The following is a 22,051-nucleotide window of genomic DNA, read 5'->3' as shown; positions in this document are numbered from 1 at the left end:
ACAATGAAAACCTCGGACAGGAGGAAGAGTACCGCTGGATGGGAGGGCAGGTGTCTTGCTCGGCTGTGGCTTTGGGGGCACTTTTTTCAGTGCCATTGAAACTTCGAACAGTCACTAAGCGAACTGTTGTAAGTCGAGGACTACCTGTACTTCATCACTTTTTTCCTTTTTTTTGGTCAAGTTTTTGACACCTTGCTAGGCAACTGGTGGTACTCGGATGTTGCCATATCCTAAAAGTGGTACAATGGGTGAAAATGTTGAAAAGCCCTGTCTTAAGTCATGTCCGATACTAAAGTGCCTGCCTGGACAAGTCCCTGCAGTTTTCTTGGCAAGGTTTTTCAGAAGTGGTTTGCCCTGGCCTCCTTCCTAGGACTGAGAGAAAGTGACTGGTCCAAGACCACTCGGCTGGCTTTGTGCTTAAGGTGAGACTAGAGCTCGCACTCTCCCAGTTTCTAGTCTGATACCTTAACCACCACATCAAACTGGTCCTCAAAGGTTTTGAATACAATAGTATTAAAATGGCTCAATGGTTGTCACACCTTTGTCAAACCCCTAAAATTAAAGCTGAAAGTCTTCCCTTTGCTCACATCTTGAGTGTTTCATTTCTAATTTAATGTAGCGATGTACAGAGGCCAAATGCCAAAAAGAAAAATTATCATTGTCCCAATATACATTAACTTGACTATATGTATATGTTCAGGTGTCCAACATTATAGACCAGATTAGAAAAATATACAGTATTCTAAAGAGTATTCATGCGTTACTATTCAGTCTTTTTACATTGCACTTTCACTGTATTGATTATGAAAACAAACAAAATGTCTTTAGTGACATTTTAGTGACACTAAAGACCCTGAAACAAGATGAAAGAAACAATAAAATACTGGATTATCAAGTCTCCCAGCATTTAGAGCAGTTAGCTGAATATGCGCACCCTGTGATGAACAAAAATTTTCACCTAGAATACAGAGGATAAAGAATAATTAGAGCTCCATATTTTATCTTCTTGCATAGGATGGTAATCTCAACTCAGTTTAGCTACAAAGTATAAATAACTTAAACTTTAAAGGCTCATTTATTTTCCAAAAGCAGCAAAATGAGCAAATGGTTTTAATATCTGCTGGGAACCCAGTTCTTTTCAAAATGTTGGTACATCTAAGTTATAAAATAATGAAAAACAAACAAATATTTTGGAAACAATTATTTGTAAAAGCTATGTAAATAAGCATGAAAAATGTATACAGAATAACACAAGGAAATTACTACAAGTAAGTCATAAAGATGTGCTAGATCAAATGCCATTAATATTACTAAGGAATTCTTATTATGTCCTACTATGACTGTAAATTGCAACTTCATCTTTAGCAAATATCACATCATTGCTCTTTCTGTGGGGAAGTGCGTTCAGTCTTTCAATGATGTGGAACTTTCATTTTCTTCAGATGCCATTTCTGATTTGGTTACATCTTCCATTGGACTCAGTGTAGCTGTGCTTTTAAGCTGCTCTTGATACACATTAGGGTCATCAATATCCTCCAAGAGCACTGTCCCATCTTCTTTTCTGTGAGAGGCAGAAGGCATATATTTCAAGTGCTCTTCCTCACTACTAATAAAGTCATCTAAAAAAGCAACTCCATCTTCTTTTCTGTGAAAAACGTGCTCCAACTGCTTAGAGTCTGACCTTTCCCTTCTCATAAATTGTTCTGGCACGGTTAGCCCCTGAGCAGGCCTTACTCCAGTTGTAATCTCAGCTTCTTCTTCCTCTTCCTCATACTCATCTAAGAAGGCCACCCCATCTTCTTTTCTGTGAAAAACATGCTCCAACTGCTTAGAGTCTGACCTTTCCCTTCTCATAAATTGTTCTGGCACGGTTAGCCCCTGAGCAGGCCTTACTCCAGTTGTAATCTCAGCTTCTTCTTCCTCTTCCTCATACTCATCTAAGAAGGCCACCCCATCTTCTTTTCTGTGAAAAACGTGCTCCAACTGCTTAGAGTCTGACCTTTCCCTTCTCATAAATAGTTCTGGCACGGTTAGCCCCTGAGCAGGCCTTACTCCAGTTGTAATCTCAGCTTCTTCTTCCTCTTCTTCATACTCATCTAAGAAGGCCACCCCATCTTCTTTTCTGTGAGGAAAGCGCTCCAACTGTTTAGAGTCTGACCTTTCCCTTCTCATAAATCGTTCTGGCACTGTTAACTCTTGCATAGGCCTCACTCCAGTTGCTTCTTCTTCTTCATCTCCCTCATACTCATTCAAGACCGCTCCATCTTCTTTTCTACAAGGAATGGGTTCTGCCTGGGTCATGGTGACTGAAGTTTGACTTCGAACAGATGCTAACTCTGATTTGCCTGAATCTTGCTTCCGCTCAGCTGTACTCTCCTCATGCTCCTGGACAGGCTTGATATATTCCACGGTACCCACAGAAGCCCTATGTTCTGAGGTCATTTGTGGAGTCACATTCTTATATGATGCTGCATCTGACTTTAGTATGCTCTTAAAAGACTTCATGCTGAATCCTTTTGAATGGCCTGATGTACTTTGTTTAGGAGATACCATTGATTTTGTGAACGAGGAACTAATACTCTGTAAGAAAACAAGTAAATGTATTATGAAACACAGTATTAATGACGGGAGTTCAGTAGTGTATTTCCATTCTCTGAACACGGAGTAATCACCCCTTTTTCCCACCAAAAAACAAACAAAACAAAAAACAAACAAACACTGAAGTAGATTTTGATAAAAAAAATAGATAAGGAGGAAATTTATACCAAAGACATTTCCTCTTTGTAATCTGAATTCGCACTATGTATCTGAGATAAAGATAGTATACATCTGATTTTAAAAGTCTATCATCTATTTGTCATGATCACCATTCAAATTTCTTTTGAAAACTCTAATTTAAATAATTTTCAGATTCATTGGCTATAAGCCATCCTTCCATATACCCCTCAATCTCTGCTTTGGGACAATTTTCAAATATATAGAAAGATTATTTTAATTCCCAACATCCTAAACCAGCTTGTAAGAACTGTAATCCCAAACCAAAACCCAAGCCTTACTCTCTTGTAATCACTTCCTCTCCAAGGTTTTTAAATATAAATATTAATTTCCTCCTTGCTAATTGTCCTAGTGCAAGGGTGAGCATTCCAGAGGGCGGGGGGTGGGTGGGTGGGAGAGAGCTATAAGTTTCCACCTTTTACCCAGCTTCCTCATGAATCAAACTTGGAGACCTTTCCAACCACTTGGCTTACTAACTGGAGTTGTATGTATCCTTCTGATACTGTAAGCAGGAAGGCTGAAGTAAAATCTTATTCTTCATTTAGCAACTACTTTGCTAAATGACTGAGTTGCTGGTCCCAACTGTGGTCACTAAACAAGAACTAAGTGTACAGTATTTGAGGCAGATGGGCACTGAAGCCTCAGTCTAGACCAGACATGTCTAACACAAGGCCCGGGGGCCGGATCTGGCCTGTGAAGTGGTTTCATGCGGCCCGCAAAGCCATCCTGGAAACAGTGAGGGAACGGCCCCCACTGCCTTGGCCCTGGCCCAGAGACCCTCCTTCTGCCAGAGACCCTCAGATCTGTCCCACTCCTGCCCAGGCCCCCATAGGCACCCTTGATACAACGATGTGGAGCTGGCCATGCCCACCCAGTAGGCCATACGCACTCTAGCCACACCCACCCAGTAGGCCACGCCCACCCTGGCCATACCCACCCAGCCCCCTAAGGGCAACCGCAATGCTGATGCGGCCCTCAATGAAATTGAGTTTGACACCCCTAGTCTAGACATTCAGATGCTATGGGTTCAACAGCTTTTAGTACCATTTTCAACACATTTCTGACAGGAACAGTAATTATATCAGGCCTCCTTTATGAACATCTGATTTTTTTTATTTATTTTTGCCAGAGTGTGTAGCGTAGCCTTTTCCCAGACAAAAATGGCATAAGCTATTTCAGAGTGAGTTACTCCCTACCACAAGCATTTAGTAAAAGGGCCTTCAAGGTTCTTAAAGCCAAATGGCAATGAAACTGTACTTCTTATACTTTGCATTTGTCTAGGAACAAAAATGAATAAAATGATGAAAACGAAAATAACAGAATGGGGGGGAATCTCTGGAGAAATTAGCCAAACATGTTGCTTGTGGTGCAGTTTTAAAAAAATAGCTGGAACCATACAAAGGGCAGGGATTTGTGCCAAAATCTCTAAAGTTAAGATGTTTAAATGAGTCTCTCTATATAGCTGGCACATCCTATTTCAGCAAATCACAAATGCCATGATAAAGTTTTTATACTAATTTCTCTATGACCTTTTAACAGAAATGCTAATATCATGAAAGGGTCCTTGTGATAAAATGCCTACCAAAGATTCAGGCTGGTATAGAATTCACGAATGAGGAGGAGGAGGAGGAGGAGGAAGAGGAGGAGGAGGAGGAATGTTCCTGTTTAGAGAAAGAAATATCATCAAATATTCCTTACCCCTAATGAAGGACTTGGAGATTGCCAAGGCACTATAGTATTGGTTATTACACATACAGAAGCATTAATGTAGTTTTTTGTTGACTGGACTGCTTCTCTTTGCAACCAGGGTATTAAAGCAAGAATACCAGCTGCTGCAATATTGCAAACCCCGGTTACTACAAAGCCAATGGTGTAACTGCCATACATGTCATACATTGCACCTGAAACAAAAATATGTTGTTTACTTTTGTGCTTCCTTTCCCAAAACAGAACTTTCTTTCAAATGATGCCATACATTTCAGTATCAGAAAAGATTTAAGTAATCACAGCATCTACCTTCCTGATCCCAAAAACTATTCAAGTGGTCCTTGTTTAATTATGCTAATTGGGTTTGGAAACTCCATCATTTAGCAATGTGGTTTTATATAAATATTAAAAAGGGGGGATGATATTTCTTAGCTGCAGCAGTTCTGGCAGTCCCCAGTTGCCATTGTTAAATGAGAATGGTGCAGTTTGTTAAGCAAGAACCTCATACGATCACAGCTTCTGACTTCCTGCTGGCTTCCCCACTGACTTTGTGAGGAGCCAACCACACAAATTGTTACTACGTGACTGCAGGACACTGCAATGGTTGTAGGTACAAAGTCCCACTGTAACTACCACTTGTTCAGTGCTGTCATAAGTTCAAATGGTTGCTAAATGAATGGTCATTAAACAAGGACTACCTGTACGGGCATATGCAGAAAAGAAAGCGGAAAGTCACTGGTGACTAATGAACCTAGATAGGTTCCAAAGGGAGTGGGAGTTGTTCCTGTTATTGTGCTTCAACGTTCTGGTCACCACTTGGAATGAGGGGATGGCTGAGGCTTTGGATCAGGCTACACCCATGTGACCTCATCCCTTTCAGGAATCCTGGCACGCTATAGAGGAATTGAGAGAGATGAAGCAAGAGAAGAGACATCTAAAGCTTTGCTGGCACTCAATGAATTCAAGCATGGGCTAGAAATGCCATTAACAGCTAACTAGTGGTAGTATTGTAAGTGTGGCAAAGCATCATTAATTCTCTATTCTTATTATATATGCAGATAACTGCCCTGCCATCCTCTTCTGGGTGGCATGAGCCCTCCTGGGCTTCTGAGTGGCTAAGAGGGCTCGGATAACCTCTTGCAGGAGCATGAGGAGGAATATGCTCAGCCATCTGTCGCACAAAGTTGCTCAGATACATTCTCAGGTAGACCCTGGTCTTGTTGCAAGACCAGTGGAAACACCTAGAAAGGACTGTTGCCCTGCTATTTGAACAGATTTGAACCTTTTTTTACCTGAGGAAGTGAACAGGGTCTGTGGAGCTACAAGCTCAGCCATCTGCTCTTTAGATCCACGTCCTTCCTGATTAAACTGGTTCAGGGGATCATGGGAGCAGATTCTGGCGATAGTCAATTTGCCTCACCCCCCCCTCCTCAAGAAACCTGGCAAGTGAGAGATGGGAGTCATGTATCCCATCCTTGCCCTACCTGACCCCTCTGTAGTTTTTGATACCATTGACCACGGTGTCCTTCTGGATTGACATTGATTGGGGGTGGATGGTACAGTGCTGGTCAAGTGCACTTCCTTTCTCCAGGGCTGATTCCAAGTGGTGGTAGTTGGGGAGGAGAGATGTGAGGGACTGCTTCTTCCTGATTATATCTGCTTGCCCACCAAATCTGCCAGAGAAAGATGCTGCATGTCCCAACTATTAGGGACTTAAACTTGGGTCCCAGCAAGCAGGCTGTCTTCACTGTGGCACTCCAATTAGGAGATTTTCTACCCCCAGAAGTGGGGGTATATTCTGCAAGTCCCTCAGGACCTGCCTGTGCCATCAGACCTAAGGGTCTAGCGGACTGGGAAAATCCTGTGATGCTATCTTACTGTGGCTAATACCATTCTCCCTGCTTGGGTGCTGCTTTATTGTTTTGAAAAATGACTGTTTTTAAATATGTATTGTTTTTTCTTCTTTTTGTGTGCCATACTTGTGAGAACTGCAGATATATAAAATAAATAAATAAAATTAAATAAACAAGCAAGCAAGCAAGCAAGCCATAGGAAGAGTCAGATCTTGGGCACGTTAGCAATATAGTTTTCTCTAGGCTAATAATGTTCAGTTGTATCTTTACAGACAAATCATACAATCACACTAACTGGTTTACCTGCAAAGGGTGGACCAAAACAGCTAATTGCATTGACAGCCATCATAAATCCCCATGCAACAGGCATCCTCTCTGCTCCCATCAAATCAAATGTAAGGACAGGTAGGAGAACATAGTTTCCTGCATCAAAAAATCCCAAAAGGGAGCAAATGGCTACAAGAGCGCCAAAAGATGTGCAGTGAGGAATAATAAAGTATACCACACCTGAAAAATAAAAGACGAAGGAGGTATGTTTCAACATGAACAAAACATATTTATTTACCCTATAAGGTAAACTGAGATACAGCAACAATCATCAGGCTTTGCCACTGTTTATTTCCAATATTTTAGTTCTCCTTACCAAAAAATTTGGTAAGCGGTAGTGAGCTATCTTCCATGCTACATATTTATTTATTTATTTAGTTAGTTAGTTAGTTAGTTTTCTATACTGCCCTATTCCCGAAGGACTCAGGGTGGTTTACAGGGCAATATTTAAAAGACAATATAAAATTAAGATAAAAATAGAATTAAAAAGAATTAAATTAATAATAGCCCAACAATAAAACAATGTTAAAAACGTAAAACTAAAAACCCCCTCAGTCCAGGCCAGATAGATCGAAAAGCCAGGTTTTCAGGTCCCGGCGAAACGAGCGCAAGTTGGGGGCAGTCTAGAGTTCCACAGGTAAATCATTCCAAAGGGCAGGCGCACCCACAGAGAATGCCCTCCCTCTGGGGATCACCCGCCGGCATACCCTGACCGGTGGCACCCTAAGGAGGCCCTCCCTATGGGAGCGCACAGGATGGGAAGTTGATGCCGGCAGCAGGTGTTCCCTTAGATAGTCCACACCCAGGCCATTTAGGGCTTTATACTGTAGGTCATCACCAGCATATTCAGGAACCTGTGCATTGGTTCCAAGTGTCCAGTGCCTCCTGCTGGAGTACCACAAGGAAGTCAGGTTTTCTCAATCTAGAACCCACCACATGAGTCAGATTCCATTTCCCTAATTCCTAGTCGTCATGTTCACCAGTGACTGTGGGGAACTGGAATTCAAGCAATCTCAAGAATGGCCCCAAGAAGACTTGACAACAGTTAACATAAGGCACGGTGTTAACTTGCAGTTGTGCTGACATAACTGATATCTAGATGCTTCTAGATCTAGAAGTGATACTCTAGATGCTTCTAGTTCTAGAACCATAAAGCTTTATTAACTTTTTTAAAAAAATTTCAGGCAAAATACATTCAGAAGCTTACTATGAAACTTACCAACAGATAATATGGATGCCTGATTAATATAAAGCCGGTCGATATTTTCAATATCACAAATTTTTCCAAACAGAAGACAACTAATCATGCTGCTTACTCCAAGTCCTACCATAATGTAGGATGCTTTCTCCAAAGGAATACCCAAATCACCTGCAAGTTTCATCTGTAAGAAAAGCAACAGCTATTTTTAACATTTTTGAAAGTGTTCTGTTTGGTGAACACTAGTCATGATTAAGCTAACCTAGTAATTAAATATAGCCGCAAATTGAGTGACACTTGTTTAAAGGTTTATGGAAATTGTCAGCAAAAAATAGATGTGACTGATTGAGAATCCAAACATTTCATACTCCCTTTTTGACACTTCTGCCTTCATTGGACACATTAGTGTTCTCAAATTTGGTACCTCCATAATACATTGCCAAAAATTAAACTGAGAGGGGACTATGGGATTTGATCCAATACATGAAGAGGACACCAAATTTAGGTCCTGAGGCAATGACACCGTGTTTTCTTACAAAAATATCCTTCAAAGATCATCCGCCAAGTATTATTCAAGTTTTGAAAGTTACTGCAGACAAGACTGCAGTTGGTGTATCTGACATTATTGAAACAAAGTTACTCTTGTTCACAGTGACCACTTACCTATTATGCACAAATGGCAATCTTACACCTACTAAAAATAAATGAACTTGGCCCAGATTGATGTGGCCCTTCTCCAAAATTGAGTTAAGGATTAAAAGACTGGAAAAGATTAAATGCTAGCTACATGTCTTAAAATATATAGAATATACAGGTTTTACATATGCTATAACCTTGTGAACTCAGGCTTCCTCCTATATCCTCCTTATATATTGACGATGGACAGTATTTAATATTTTATTGCTATGTATATGTAGGGATGTAGGTCTATACATATGTTGTATATAGTATGTTTTAGGTGTGTGTCATGTATGTGTTTCACTTTGATAGCGGACAACTAAATTTCATTTTGATGTGTGCCGTTGTGCCCACAGTAAAAAATGACAATAAAGATTATCTTATCTACTATAAAACTAAGCATTCTGAGCTATAACAGAAAAGCCAAAAAACAGTAATGATCACTTACCATATGCACAAAAGGTATGTAGAACCCAAATTTTGCTAATCCAAGAGAACTGACCCATACCTCAAAAATACGATCTTTCCATAAACCTAAGTCAACTATAAAACCTCTTAGTGGCGATGTTTTAAATTTTTCAACTACACTTGGATGAGTTCTATCTTTAAAATACAAAGTAAAAACAAGAGAAATTATTGCTGCTATTTACACAATGCCCTAGAATACTGATGAATTCCATCAGAAAGCAATAAATGCAACATTTATGTGCAACCCACATAACATATAAAAAGCATATAACAAATGAGCACAAGACAGATTTGTGTGATGTTTAACCCATTATTTTCAGGATAATTGAAAAGAATGATTTTATGTACCATCAGAACCTATGCTAACATTACTTGCTGAACAAGGCCGGAGCAGGTATAGCCATTAGGGGGAATGAGTTCCGTGTGACACAAAAAGTTTATTTTTATCACGAATGGGCAGCACACCAGCCTTTTCCTATCCTGGTGCCTACAACTTCCAAAATGCAGCCAGCATGCTAGGTGGGAATGTGTAAGAGGCATAAGGAATGGCCTTGAAAAACGTGAGGATAAGCCACTACCAAGGCAACAATCAAACAAGTATGGCTTACGTCCATTCCAAGAAACTAATTTGAGTAAACATCTCAGACACATTCCTCCGCAGTTCACAGAAAGATAAAATGAGGGCAAAAGGAAGCCCATTGGGCGTTGCAAGATTTTTCCCCACTACAGCTATTCTAACAAAAGAAGTTTTAGACCTACAGTATGTGGCGTTGATTTCTTAGTCTAGTCTACTTTATAGGGTTGACAGGATAATGGGAGCTGCAATTTAACTCAGTTTTCCCTCAGTTAAGGAAATTTGTTCTAGATACTTGAAGCAACTACTTAATTGCTCTGCATCTGTAATTTGCATTCCTAGAAGCAAACAGCATGGGTGATTTAAGAAATTAATCAGGTTGCTTTAGTGCAGTCCTAGGCCCTAGGTTCAGAGGCATTAAACTGAGAGCAGTCTTTTTTCCAAGCATGTTTATCCAAAATCAAAATCAAAAATGAAAGGTATAGGAAACATAAACTTCAGAAATTAAACTACACTATTTCCCAGCAGCATAAATTTATCTTCTATTAGAAATCATACTGATAGGGTCTTTCCTAATTAATCTATGACAGCTTTTCTGTTCCCAAATGCTGCCCTATAAATTTATTAAATTACGGTAAATAAAATAAGCAAATAGTCAAATGACAGGTCTCTTTATTGACGATAGCTGAGCTAGTTGTCTCCTGAATTCTTATCAACTCAAAAACCCAACTTAGACTGGAGACAGAATGATAAATGAGAGTAGTGATAAAGGTAATTTAGGAAGAGTAGAAGTTTTCAAAAAATCTGTAGTGAAATACCTCTGAGATCTGAGAAACCAAAAAAATAAAAAAAGGGTAAAACATGCTGACTTTCTTAAGTTCTAGCTCAGACATGTCAAACACAAGGCCCGGATCCGGCCCGCGAAGTGGTTTCATCCGGCCCGCGAAGCCATCCTGGAAACAGTGAGGGAACGGCCCCCACTGCCTTGGCCCTGGCCCAGAGACCCTCCTTCCGCCAGAGACCCTCAGATCTGTCCCACTCCTGCCCAGGCCCCCATAGGCACCCTGGATTCGAACGATGTAGAGCTGGCCATGCCCACCCAGTAGGACATACGCACTCTAGCCACGCCCACCCAGTAGGCCACACCCACCCTGGCCATACCCACCCGGCCCCTTGAGGGCAACCGCAATGCTGATGCGGCCCTCAATGAAATTGAGTTTGACACCCTGTTCTAGCTATTGCAAGGCCATATGAAACTGAGCTTGCGTTTATATTCAGCCTCTTGACGTAACTTAATCCTAAAGGAAATCAACCCTGACTGTCCTTTGGATGGACAGATATTGAAGGTGAACCTCAAATACTTTGGCTACCAAATGAGAAGAGAGGGCTCATTAGAAAACACCCTGTTGTCAAAACCCAAAGGCAAAAGGAGAAGAGGACAGCAGAGGATGTCATTAGATAGCGTCATTGATGCGGTGGGCATGGGTTTGGGCAGACTCTGGGAGATAGAAAAGGACGCATGCTATGGTCCATGGGATCGCCAAGGGTCAGACACAACTTAGCAACTGAACATCCTGAAATAATCCCTGGCAGACAAATCATTGACCAGAATCTGAATTTAATAAAACACATGATTGTGAAACCTATTTCTACTGCACTCTTAAGGCATATCAAGTTCTTACCTACTCACATGCCCAATGAATTTATGACTTCAAGATACTGTATACACTTTCTGCTCTATTCCACATTATTGGCTGCTACATCTTACCCACATCCAGATAGAGAAAAATTAAATTAGATATTATAAGATGAAACTAGATATATAGCTACCTTTTCAAAATAGTCCTGAGATGTTTGTAATGTATAATTCCCATCTGTAGTCAAGGGTTATATATTATCTTATTAAAGACTTGCCCCAATTTAAATAAAATGAAAAAGGGTCTTTGGGAAGCTGTCTATGAAAGGATTCTGAAATATTTTAATTTAATGCGCAATTTCTTATTCTTGAGGGATAAATAACATCTGCCAATTTTCCCCCCTTCTATTCAAGAGAAGAAAAGCCAACAAGTGGCTGTGTTGAATCATGCACCTCTTAACATAATTTCCATTTGCTATATGACACTGTCTATTGGAGCATTCAGTCTATAATCCACATCCCAGGTTGAGATCAAATCGTAAACATGGTTGCAGTACTTGTCCTAATGTTGGATTTACTTACTTTTTATTCTTATTTTGTTACTTATTTATTGGGGAAGGTCTGTTTCGTATGAGTCACTGTTTAGGGCAGAGGTCCCCAACATTTTGGACACCAGTGACCGGTTCCGTGGAGAGAGGTTTTTCTGTGGACCGGAGGGGGTGTGGTTTCAAATACTGCCTGCATCCTGAGGATGGAGCTTTGCTTCTTTGTGCAGCCCGGTTGCTGGCATGCCGTGGCCTAGTACTGATCCACTGACTGGGGGTTGGGGACCCGATTTAGGAGAATTCAAAAGCCTGCAAAGAACTCTTTTTGCTATTTTGCATTATTCTTTTTACCAAATGTGGATTCCCTCCCCCTCCAACATGGAAAAGGAGATATTTAATTAAAAACGCCTAAAGCAGTTACATACGTTTTTGAAGAGGCTTGTATGCAAATCCAGCAAAAATACATATGGATAGAATTCCACTATATACACGCAAACTATGTCTCCATCCAAGTTTCTGAATTAGATAATACTGAAGTCTATTCTGTACGAAAGTTCCTGCAGCCCCTCCAGCCATCACCAATCCAGTGGCAAATGAGCGCCTTGTGGTAAAGTAAAGGCTAACCATTATCAGGCCTATCAAGAAATACAGTAATTTAAAGTAGTTTTATATTGAAGTCCAATCACTTCTCAGTCCTTTTTTTATTAAACATGAGAAAGATATCTGGGAAAGGAGAAAGCTTATGCACACAGCCATTACTTTTCATTGGTCCCAATTAAAAACCATGGTTCTATGAGGCTTGCTCTCAGCTGCACATATGTTTGGGGTCATTTGCAAGCCAAACTAATTTCAAATCTGATGAATGAAATAACTGGGATTTCCTCCCTTTGTGATGGGCAGGATGAGGTTTTAATACATTTGTTCAACTTTTTAAAAAATCAACATATTGCTGATTTTGATAATTGTTTAACATTATGCCTTGAATTCGGGCATTTTGCCCCTTCTCTAACAATATGATGAAGAGGGTATTCTGGAGCCGTAGAAAATAACCCAGGAGTAGAAATTCTCAAAGCCTATTTTACATTATGGCTGCTCAGAGTTCCTTGGACTAAGAGCCAAATTAGCTCTGACTGGCAGGCTGGATACTAGATGAGATATGCCCAGTGGTGGGATTCAAATATGTGAACAACTGGTTCTGCCAAACTGGTGCGAACTGACTGAATCCCACCACTGGATATGCCCCAAATAATAGTTTGGGTTAGGTTCAACTAAATTTGAAGGGGGTGCTATGGCAGCTTGGCATATAGTCATGCTGGCCACATGATCACAGAAGTATCTTCAGACAATGCTGGCTCCCTCAGCTCGGAAACGGAGATGAGCACTGCCCCCTAGTGTCAAACACAACTGGGCAAGGGGAAACCTTTACCTTTTTATTTTTTTAACTAAATTTGATTCCATTTACATTTAATTTTTTTTAAAAAAATAAAACAATGTATTACACTTATTACACGGGTCATTTATTTAATTCCTTCACTTCCATTGAAAATTATATACTAACAACTTTTTGCAAGCTGAGAGACCTGTTGATAGAAAGCGATAATGGAGGTGATAAGGGAACAACTGTGGCCAGTATGAGTTAGGAAAGTAGTTTTAATGGGGTTTTTTTTCCTGGACTCCATAATTGCTAAAATGTGTATCTTATAGATGATTTTCGTTTGCATCGATCTGAATCCCTCTCTCTAATGATACAGATGAAATATAATCAGTTCTTTGTGGAATATAAAGTACCTCCAGGTAGAAATGATTTTCTAGCCCTAGCAAATTGTTTTTCCACTGTAAATAACAAACAGAACTTTTATTAACTTCCCATACTGCATAGGATGCAGTTTTTAAAATGCATATTTCCTTTATATTCACTTTCCTCCTAATGGATGTTATATAGCTCTCTGAGAAAATATCACATTTAGCAGATTTATAAAACATTTAGCACATTTATAAAACTGTTATAAAATCAAATATTTATTTTTGCTGTAGCGTTCATTTATTAAAATGAAATAATTTATATGATTTGCAAAAATGTGAAGCTGTGTTTAGGTTGCAAGCTTTTAATTAAAGCCCAATAAACTAAAAAAATATAAGATGCAAAATCTTATTTGCTTCAATTTTTTAGTGTCTTTAAACAGTAGGTTTTTTCCCCAGTTTTTACAATTTCAAACCCTTTATAAGTTATTTTAGAAAATTAAAGTGTATGATAACTTGTTCCATATATGTACTGTTTATGAATTACACCTTTCAAAACAAAGAATGCAGTTATTATTTTTTCATGAAAAAGTGCTATCTACATTATTTTTCCATCACAAAAGCAAAGCAAAAATACATTTTCAAAAACAGAAGAAATGTGTGACAAAATTTTATTTTAATGTAAAGTGTTACCTGGAGTGTAGGCCAGACTTGATCCCACACCAACAATGATTCCATGAGTGAAAAACAGCATTGGTAAATTATGACTATAGGATGACCACACCAGACCACCTATGGTCACTATATTTCCAATTATCGCCACTTTTATAGCTCCATACTTCACCAGAAGTTTTCCAGAAATAGGGCCAAAAATCATAATGAAAGCATAGCTGATAGATCCAATCCAAGCTTAAAAAGACAAATATATTTAATTAAACATATAAAAAATAGTACTATGAAATTACTTGTATGTTTCACTGATGTAAATAACTCTAATTCTTGTAGTTTTCAAGAGCATTGCCATTTAGTTTAAACCAGAGGTCCCCAATCTTTTTGGGTTGGCAGCTTGGAGGGAAAGGAAAGGGCAGGCACCTTTATGCATGCATGTGCATGCATAAACGGGCCGCGAGCACACGGGCACCACAAACGGGGCCACTAGCGCCCATGCAATGCTCAGGGCAGCATTAGCACCTGCATGATACAAACGGGGATGCTAGTGCCTGTGTGACACAAACGGAGCTGCTTGCACCCAAGTGAAGGTCAGGTAGGCTCTTGTGGCAGTGCTAGCATGAGTGGGGAGTGAGTGTGCTCATGCACGCGCGTGCGCACACACACACACTGGCCAGCCATTCAGGTGGCCAACAGGCCATGGCCCAGTAGTGGGCTGCGACCCACAGGTTAGAGACCCTTGGTTTAAACCATTTGCTTACAAATGGTTGCTTGCTTATCTTGTTAAGCAAGATATAATTATAAACAAAACTGCAGTACAATATATCAAAGCTATGCTGGGAATCTTAATGTAACAATGACCTACCTATCTGCGAGTTACTTGATTTAAAAGTGTCAAGAAGGGGCAGCATGTAAACACCAAAGGCGCTATGAAATCCACTGACGAGCAAGCAGTGAGTAGCAGCAGCTAAGACTACAACCCAACCCCAACCCCCATTCGGAGGGGGATATAAAAACGAGACATCTGTCTTGATCTCATCCAAAGTAGACGTTCTTCTTAATCTCCATTTATTCATATGCATTATAGCACGAAGTTTTTTTAATGTAGGCATGACTGGGAACAGAGAATTGTAGAGGGAAAAAAGTATTATTAATCTCTTAAGTAGAAAAAATTCAGCATACCTGTTCAATAATCAGAATGCACATGCACACACAATGCAGCATGCACATACAAGTGGTGTTTGGATTACAGCCGTGTCAGCAACAGTTCAAACTTGCGACAGTACTTAACAAGGGGCACTTACGATTGATCTACAGAGTTTCAGCCATCGCAGTGTCTGAGATCCGGGTGCTGGGCACCTGGCTTGCAAATGCAATGTTGCAGCAAGCTGCTATCATGCTAGTGCCATTTCCAGTTTCCTGCTGACTTTCCAGTAGGAAAGTAAATGGGGAAGCGAGCAAGAAGTTGGAAGTCACGGTCATGTAAGGTCCGTGTTTAATGACCGCACAGTGCTCTTAACGACAGCAACTGGGATTGCCATCCCTAAGCAGCACAGTCACAGGAAAAGTCATTTTACCACTGCATTGCTTACCAATGGCAATTCCAGTCCCAATTGTCTTTATAACGTGAAAACTACTTGTAATGCCCCCTGCCAAAGATGACTTGACTATTTATTTACAACTTTCATAAGTTATCTAAAAGATGTTACACACAACAATTCCTAGAAGCATAATTTCATAATTAATTTTATAAGACTATAAAAGTAATTGTATTCATCAGTGAACATTTGACTATTAGAGAAATGCTAGGTATAAACGGAATTTTTTTTACACATGCCTTGTTTCTACTACTATTGTCACACACTGGTGAAATCAGGAGATTCAGGCAATTCAAATAAGTATAAGGATTCATTGAAAACTTAAGCTCTCTACAAAAATCTAACCTACTAACAGTCAAGGGAAATGAATGGGAATAAGAAAGCATTTAAGATGGACTGGATTTAGATCTTTTGTGGGTGTGCAGGGACTTGTGACTTATGACGCCTTTGACCCTCAGGCTCAGCCTTGTCATCTCCTGCAAATATTTCTAATAACAGACAGAGGTTCTTGAAGCATACATAGGATCTAACTAAAATATCTTCTACTTCAATTTGCTTAACTCTAGATACCTTAAAACTATAAATTAGTTTCTGATAAAAGCAGAGTATATAATTCTGAGAGAAAACTATCTCTTAAGAATTCTTCTTTCTGATACTTTTCCCCTAAAATCTATGGATCAATATACTTCTAAATATTTTGTACACACATACTCAAGATACAAAATAGGGTTATTGTGTTAGTATATCAAGGCACTTACCTGACACAGCTTGTTTACAGAAAAATTATTTAAATTTATTATGTATAAAATATCTGTACAAAGTAGGAAAATACAGAGATTATGAACTCATTTTAGTGCAAATTTCGGTTCCTCATTTTTCTTAAGTCTTTTTGCCTAAAAGTAGATATAAAAATTATTTAGGAAATAGATTTTATTAAAAATGCACAAACACGTTCATCATCATATTGTCTTACATTTTAGAAAGATGCAGTAAGTATTTTTATGCTCATTTAAAGTGGAAAAAGTGTGGCTGTGCATTCTTCTGAAAATAAAGAAATTCTCTAAAATATGCCAAGGCAGCATTGGTTTGCAAGGCCTTAAAACAGCTACACTTTATTCTGGAATCATACAGCTGTTGCAGAAAAATGCAGTTAATGTGAAGAAGTACAGAGTTGCTACCTTCACACCTTGCTTGTCTTTTAACAGTTTACTGTTTATTTAAAACCAAAATAGGCAACTATCTGAACATAAGCTACATTGAACAAATGGTCTAATTTTAAACAACCCCCAACACCTGTTATCTTCTATTCCCTCCTGTTCCAAGTGATTCATGAAAAATAAAGAGTACCATCAGGTTGAAACTAGGATGCCTGTCTACAAATTGTGATGCTTATATTGTCCACCGTTTCATGTCCTGCACAGCTTAGTCTTTCCAAAGTGATATTCAAGTTCATTTGTCTACCCACACATACAATATCCATCATCTCAGGGATGTTCCTATACAAGCCTGCAAGCAATCCTTGTTATTAAAAAGCAAATTGGCAGTCCTATGACCATTACATCAAATATGAGCAATTGTAGAACATGTTTTTGAAGATTCCAACTGCAGTCCAACAATAACATCAGTCACATTCTCTGATTTAGAACATAGAATAATAGGGTTAGAAAGGACCTTGCAGGTCTTCTAACTCAACCTCCTGTTCAAGGTAAGAGACCTTAATTTACCCAATGAATGCATTTTGTAGGTGCTCTAAAGTATCTTTAGCAGGGGTCTTTAAACTCGGCCCTTTTATGACTCATAGACTTCAACTCCCAGAATTCCTCAGCCAGCATGCCTGGCTGAGAAATTCTGGGAGTTGAAGTCCATGAGTCATAAAAGGGCCGAGTTTGAAGACCCATGATCTTTAGGTTTTTTTTTCAGTTTTTTAACAAAAGTATAGGAATATCCAATAAAAGGCGCTTTTTCAAAAGTCAACTGGACTTTCTTTGTTTTCCCTTGGAAGATGTTTCATGTCTCATCCAAGAGGCTTCTTCAGTTCTGACCATGGATGAAAAGTGAAACATCTTCAAGGAAAAGCAAAGTCTAGTTGCCTTTTGGAAAAAAAAACACCTTTGGGACAACCATGACCTGGACGAATGAGAATCTCCATAGCCATTGTTAACAAGATTTCTTAAATAACAGGCGTTTAAATAATGCCAAAAGATCTGTGGCAAATCATTCCAAAATCGAGTTTCTCAATCAATGTGATCCAGCCGAAGAAGAGAATTAACCCAGCGAGACAGTATTAAATACAAAATCCAATTCAGTGCCTCCTATATCGTGTGTCTATCGTTAATACCTCTTGTTATACCCTACGACCTATGTCACTGCTATTCTCCTTCTCTTGAGCTATTCCGCATTCCTCCTTTTCCCAATAGTTAGCCTAGGTAACAGTGGGCCGCCGCGTGATTGTGGGACGCAGACCTACAGCGCCTTCCCTACGAAGCCCAGGTCTCCCACCGCCCACATTTACACTCCATTCCCCTCGCCCAGCCTCCAAATCTCCAAGCGGAGCTTCCGGATCCCGAAAAAAAGACCCCGCTCCAGTTCCCCAAAGGAAAGCGAAAGGAAGGTTTGTGACGTATCACGTCGAGCCCTCCGTTGGAACGCTCGCTAAGGGAGGGGCTGGAGGGCATCGAACTTGAGCCGCGCCACGCTTCCAAAGCGGAGGCAGCAGGAATAGAGCGGGAAACTGAAGGACGGGGGCGGGGCTTCTCCCCGTCTTGCGCCCACAATTGAGGAAGAGCCGAGAGCAGCCGTTTTCGTTCAGAGTCCAAGGAGGGCGGGAATTTCAAAGCGCTGAAATCAGAATCAGAATAGAGCTGGAGGGGATCCTGAAGGTCTTCTAGTCCAGCCCCCTGCTCAAGCAGGAGATCCTACGCCATTCCAGACAAGTGGCTGTCCAGCCTCTTCTTAAAAACCTCCAGGCCACAACGTCTGACGGCAGGCTGTTCCACTGGTTAATTGTCCCCGCTGTTAGGACGTTTCTCCTTAATTCCAGGTTGCTTTTCTCCTTGATCAGTTTCCATCCATGGTTTCTTGTCCTGCCTTCTGGTGCTTTGGGAAATAAACTGACCCCCCCTCCTCTTTGTGGCACCCCCTCAGATATTGGAACACTGCTTTTCTCTAGACTAGCCAAACCCAAACCCAAATGGAAGCGGAAAAGCGACGACTGTCTCCGACGAGGCTAGCTTGGTGGAGGCAGTTTATTACTAGCGTTGCCTCAGTGGCAATTCAGGCGTAAAGGCTGTCGGAACGGCGAAACAACCGTAATGGGAAAGAGCGGGCGGTTTTAAAGGCTGCCTTTCCGTTTTGAGCCGGAGCGCTCAGCGGCGGCTTTTTGTCGAAATGCAAGCTCGGAGGGAAACTCGCTTATAAAATCCGTCTTCCCAGGCGTGTTGCTAACCGTATCGAGCCTGCCGTGAGAACGATGGTGCGGAGACCCAGCCCGGATGGTAGTACGAACCTGACGGATGATCGAAGTGGACTGGCAACGGTATTCCGCAAGAATAATTTTGAGTTCCAGTCTGGAGGGCTGCCAAGATATTTAACAGTCATCAACTTATTATTTTTCAGTTCCTCCATTTCTGTTCTGCAGCGGGGATAACCATGAACTACATTGCAAATTGTTTACTTTTAGTTGTAGCAAGACTTTCCAAAATTAATACGGAGTCTTTATAAATGCATTGTATTAAAAAGCCCAGTCTTTTTCTTTTGAGATGCTGCTTGGTGTAGTCACAGCTATACTGAATGCCTCCTTCCCTTTCACCACCTGTAAGCAGTACAAATGCGTAGCCACGAAGCCCCCTCTGTAGCTTGACGATTCAGAAATATGTCCGTATTATAGGCATGGGTTTGATAGCACTTGTGGCAGATTGGCCCAAATGTGCTCAACTGGTCCCAATCTTACCATTTGCAGGAAATGTGCCATGGGGTGGAGAGGGACTCAATTTGGTAACTTCTGTATTTTCTCTGTATTACTGGAAAAAAACGTTATGTGAGTCTTGGATCACCAAAACCATGATGGGCAATTGAGATCAATATTTGTGGGCCCAGCTCTGATATACAGAAGGCTGCAGCATAGAATGTAGGAGGAGTAAATGATAAATGACATGGATTATAACAAATGTAATGGAAAAAAGAAAGGGGATCTAATGTTTCTGACTGAAAGTGGTCTGATCTTGTGGAGCAGAGTTGGTGCTAAATTGGTACCCTGACTCATCAGCTTACACAATGCAGTAATAATTTCAGAAAAGCAGCGGCCCACAACCTTTTGGGCTCCGGGGACCGGTTGCATGAAGAAAGGGTTTTTCTCAGACAGGAGAGGGTGTGGTTTTGCGTGCTGCCTACATACCATGGGGCTTCGCTTATTTGTGTGGACCAGTGCCGGTCCACGGACCGGGGGTTGGAGACTCCTGAGTTAAAATATCTATAGTAATCTGTAATCCATACAATTGAAAACTCTAATGAAAACTCAAAATGACAAATATATATACATATAGCACAATACCATGTGCTGGGAAATGAATGTGTAGGCTTAATATATAAAAAGTTTAAGATGTTTGCCAAATTCAGCTTTGATGCAGGTTTTTTTTTTAAAAAAAAATAGGAATTATAGGTTAATACTTGATGTCATGTTCCAACAAAAAGTATGAAGTGTCATGACATGTTAAAAGGTAAAGGTAAAGGTTCCCCCGCACATGTGTGCTAGTCGTTTCCAACTCTAGGGGCCGGTGCTCATCTCCGTTTCAAAGCTGAAGAGCCAGCGCTTGTCCGAGGACGTCTCCGTGGTCATGTGGCCGGCATGACTAGACGCCAAAGGCGCACGGAACGCTGTTACCTTCCCACCGGAGTGGTCCCTAATGTTACCATTACACAAAACCAGCTCAGCATAGTTTGTAGGAATATAGGGTTTGATCGTATATAATAAATTACACAAACAGAAAAATTACATTTATTGTAAGAGGTATCAATGCTAGCTGACTTTGGCTAATTTTTTTTAAAAAACCAAAACAGGATCAGGATTGGAGACCACCAGGAAATCACATGACTAGGTCAGATTATAAAATTAAAAACAGTCTTTACAGGAGGCAATGCCACTTCTATATTGTTGACAAGAAAACCGCAGGGTTATGTCTATGGAGTCCTCTGGAGAGCTGAAGCTGAAGAAGCTCATACTCACCTTTGTGCATTCCTTGGGCCCCTGAGCTTAGTGTTACCACTAAAACTGCCAGAAGTGAGGTGAGCCAAATTACGTGCCAGCACAGGGCCCGCAACAGCCTTGGCTGGTTTTTGTTTCCTGAGCCCTTTTGGGCTGCTGTTGCAGCAGGGAAAGGAGCACCTGTGTGACCTCCTTTCTCCTGTAAACATAGTAGTTCAGATAACCACTATGCTTATCTGAAAAGGCCACATTTCCCCCTAATGTTATATTTTTAAAGTGAATCATCTGAGGTTCAGTGAAAATACAACAATCAAGGTAGATGACTCTCTTCTATGTTTAAACTTCCTCCAGGCACATACAACTATCAATCACGGTTTATTTACAATTCTAGCGTTAGCAGATACCTTTGTAGAAACTCCTGCTGATTGAGAGAACTGCAAAAAGATAGCCTGGAATAGTTGAATTTGTGTCATGAAGATTAAAATCTGACATTAGCAAAGAATCTCAAAAAAAGGATCTTGTCCTTCAAAATGAAATTGCTGGAGCAGAAAAATATTAACATTCAACCATTCCCTCATAATCTTAGCCAACCATGTGTAACAAACAGCCAGTGGTACTTACATTCATTCCTTATGCATAAGACAGTTCAGTTTCTTATTTGTTGTCAGTGTCTTTTCTAAGCTAGTGCTTATCCTAGCTGCAAAAACTGGGTGCCTTTAGCATGTTTCTTTTTGCTATGACAAGAATAAAGTAATAATTGGTATGGAAAAAATGTCTACTATGTTATCAAGCATTGGTTATTTTTCTTAAAATGAGAAATAGCTGTTAGAAAATGATTGTTGTAGTCAGAAAATTGATTTCCTACTTCCTCCAGGAGGAATGGTCTTCCAGTACACATTGCCTTTTTATACATTATAAAAAAAAATCTTTACATTTAGTTATTTGGTTGTAAGATCCCATCAGTCATCAGAATTTATCCCTTGCAGAATCTTGTCATCTTGTCAATCCATTACGCCAGTGCAGTAAATAAGAAATAGGTCACTTAGCATATGACAGGATATCATTTTCCAAGGCAGTTCATTT

At 40.2% G+C, this 22,051-nt stretch overlaps 1 protein-coding gene across 1 annotated transcript; it reads right to left on the bottom strand.

Moving 5' to 3' along the window:
* Window positions 1-1,128: 1,128 nt before the first annotated feature.
* On the bottom strand, window positions 1,129-21,624 carry LOC308660490 (uncharacterized protein). Its single transcript, XM_081314887.1, has 10 exons — window positions 21,590-21,624; window positions 16,527-16,661; window positions 15,036-15,284; window positions 14,195-14,410; window positions 12,183-12,396; window positions 8,987-9,137; window positions 7,882-8,044; window positions 6,639-6,842; window positions 4,474-4,676; window positions 1,129-2,580 (listed from the first exon to the last, which is right to left on the bottom strand). The coding sequence occupies exons 3-10, from the start codon at window positions 15,280-15,282 to the stop codon at window positions 1,405-1,407; spliced, it is 2,574 nt and encodes an 857-aa protein (XP_081171013.1). The 5' UTR covers window positions 15,283-15,284; window positions 16,527-16,661; window positions 21,590-21,624; the 3' UTR covers window positions 1,129-1,404.
* Between the last annotated feature and the right edge of the window lie 427 nt (window positions 21,625-22,051).

Source organism: Vipera berus, assembly GCF_964194415.1.
Source record: "Vipera berus genome assembly, chromosome: 1".
Classification (NCBI taxonomy): domain Eukaryota; kingdom Metazoa; phylum Chordata; class Lepidosauria; order Squamata; family Viperidae; genus Vipera; species Vipera berus.
Note: the sequence above shows the minus strand (reverse complement) of the source record. Positions and strands in the feature narration are given on the sequence as shown.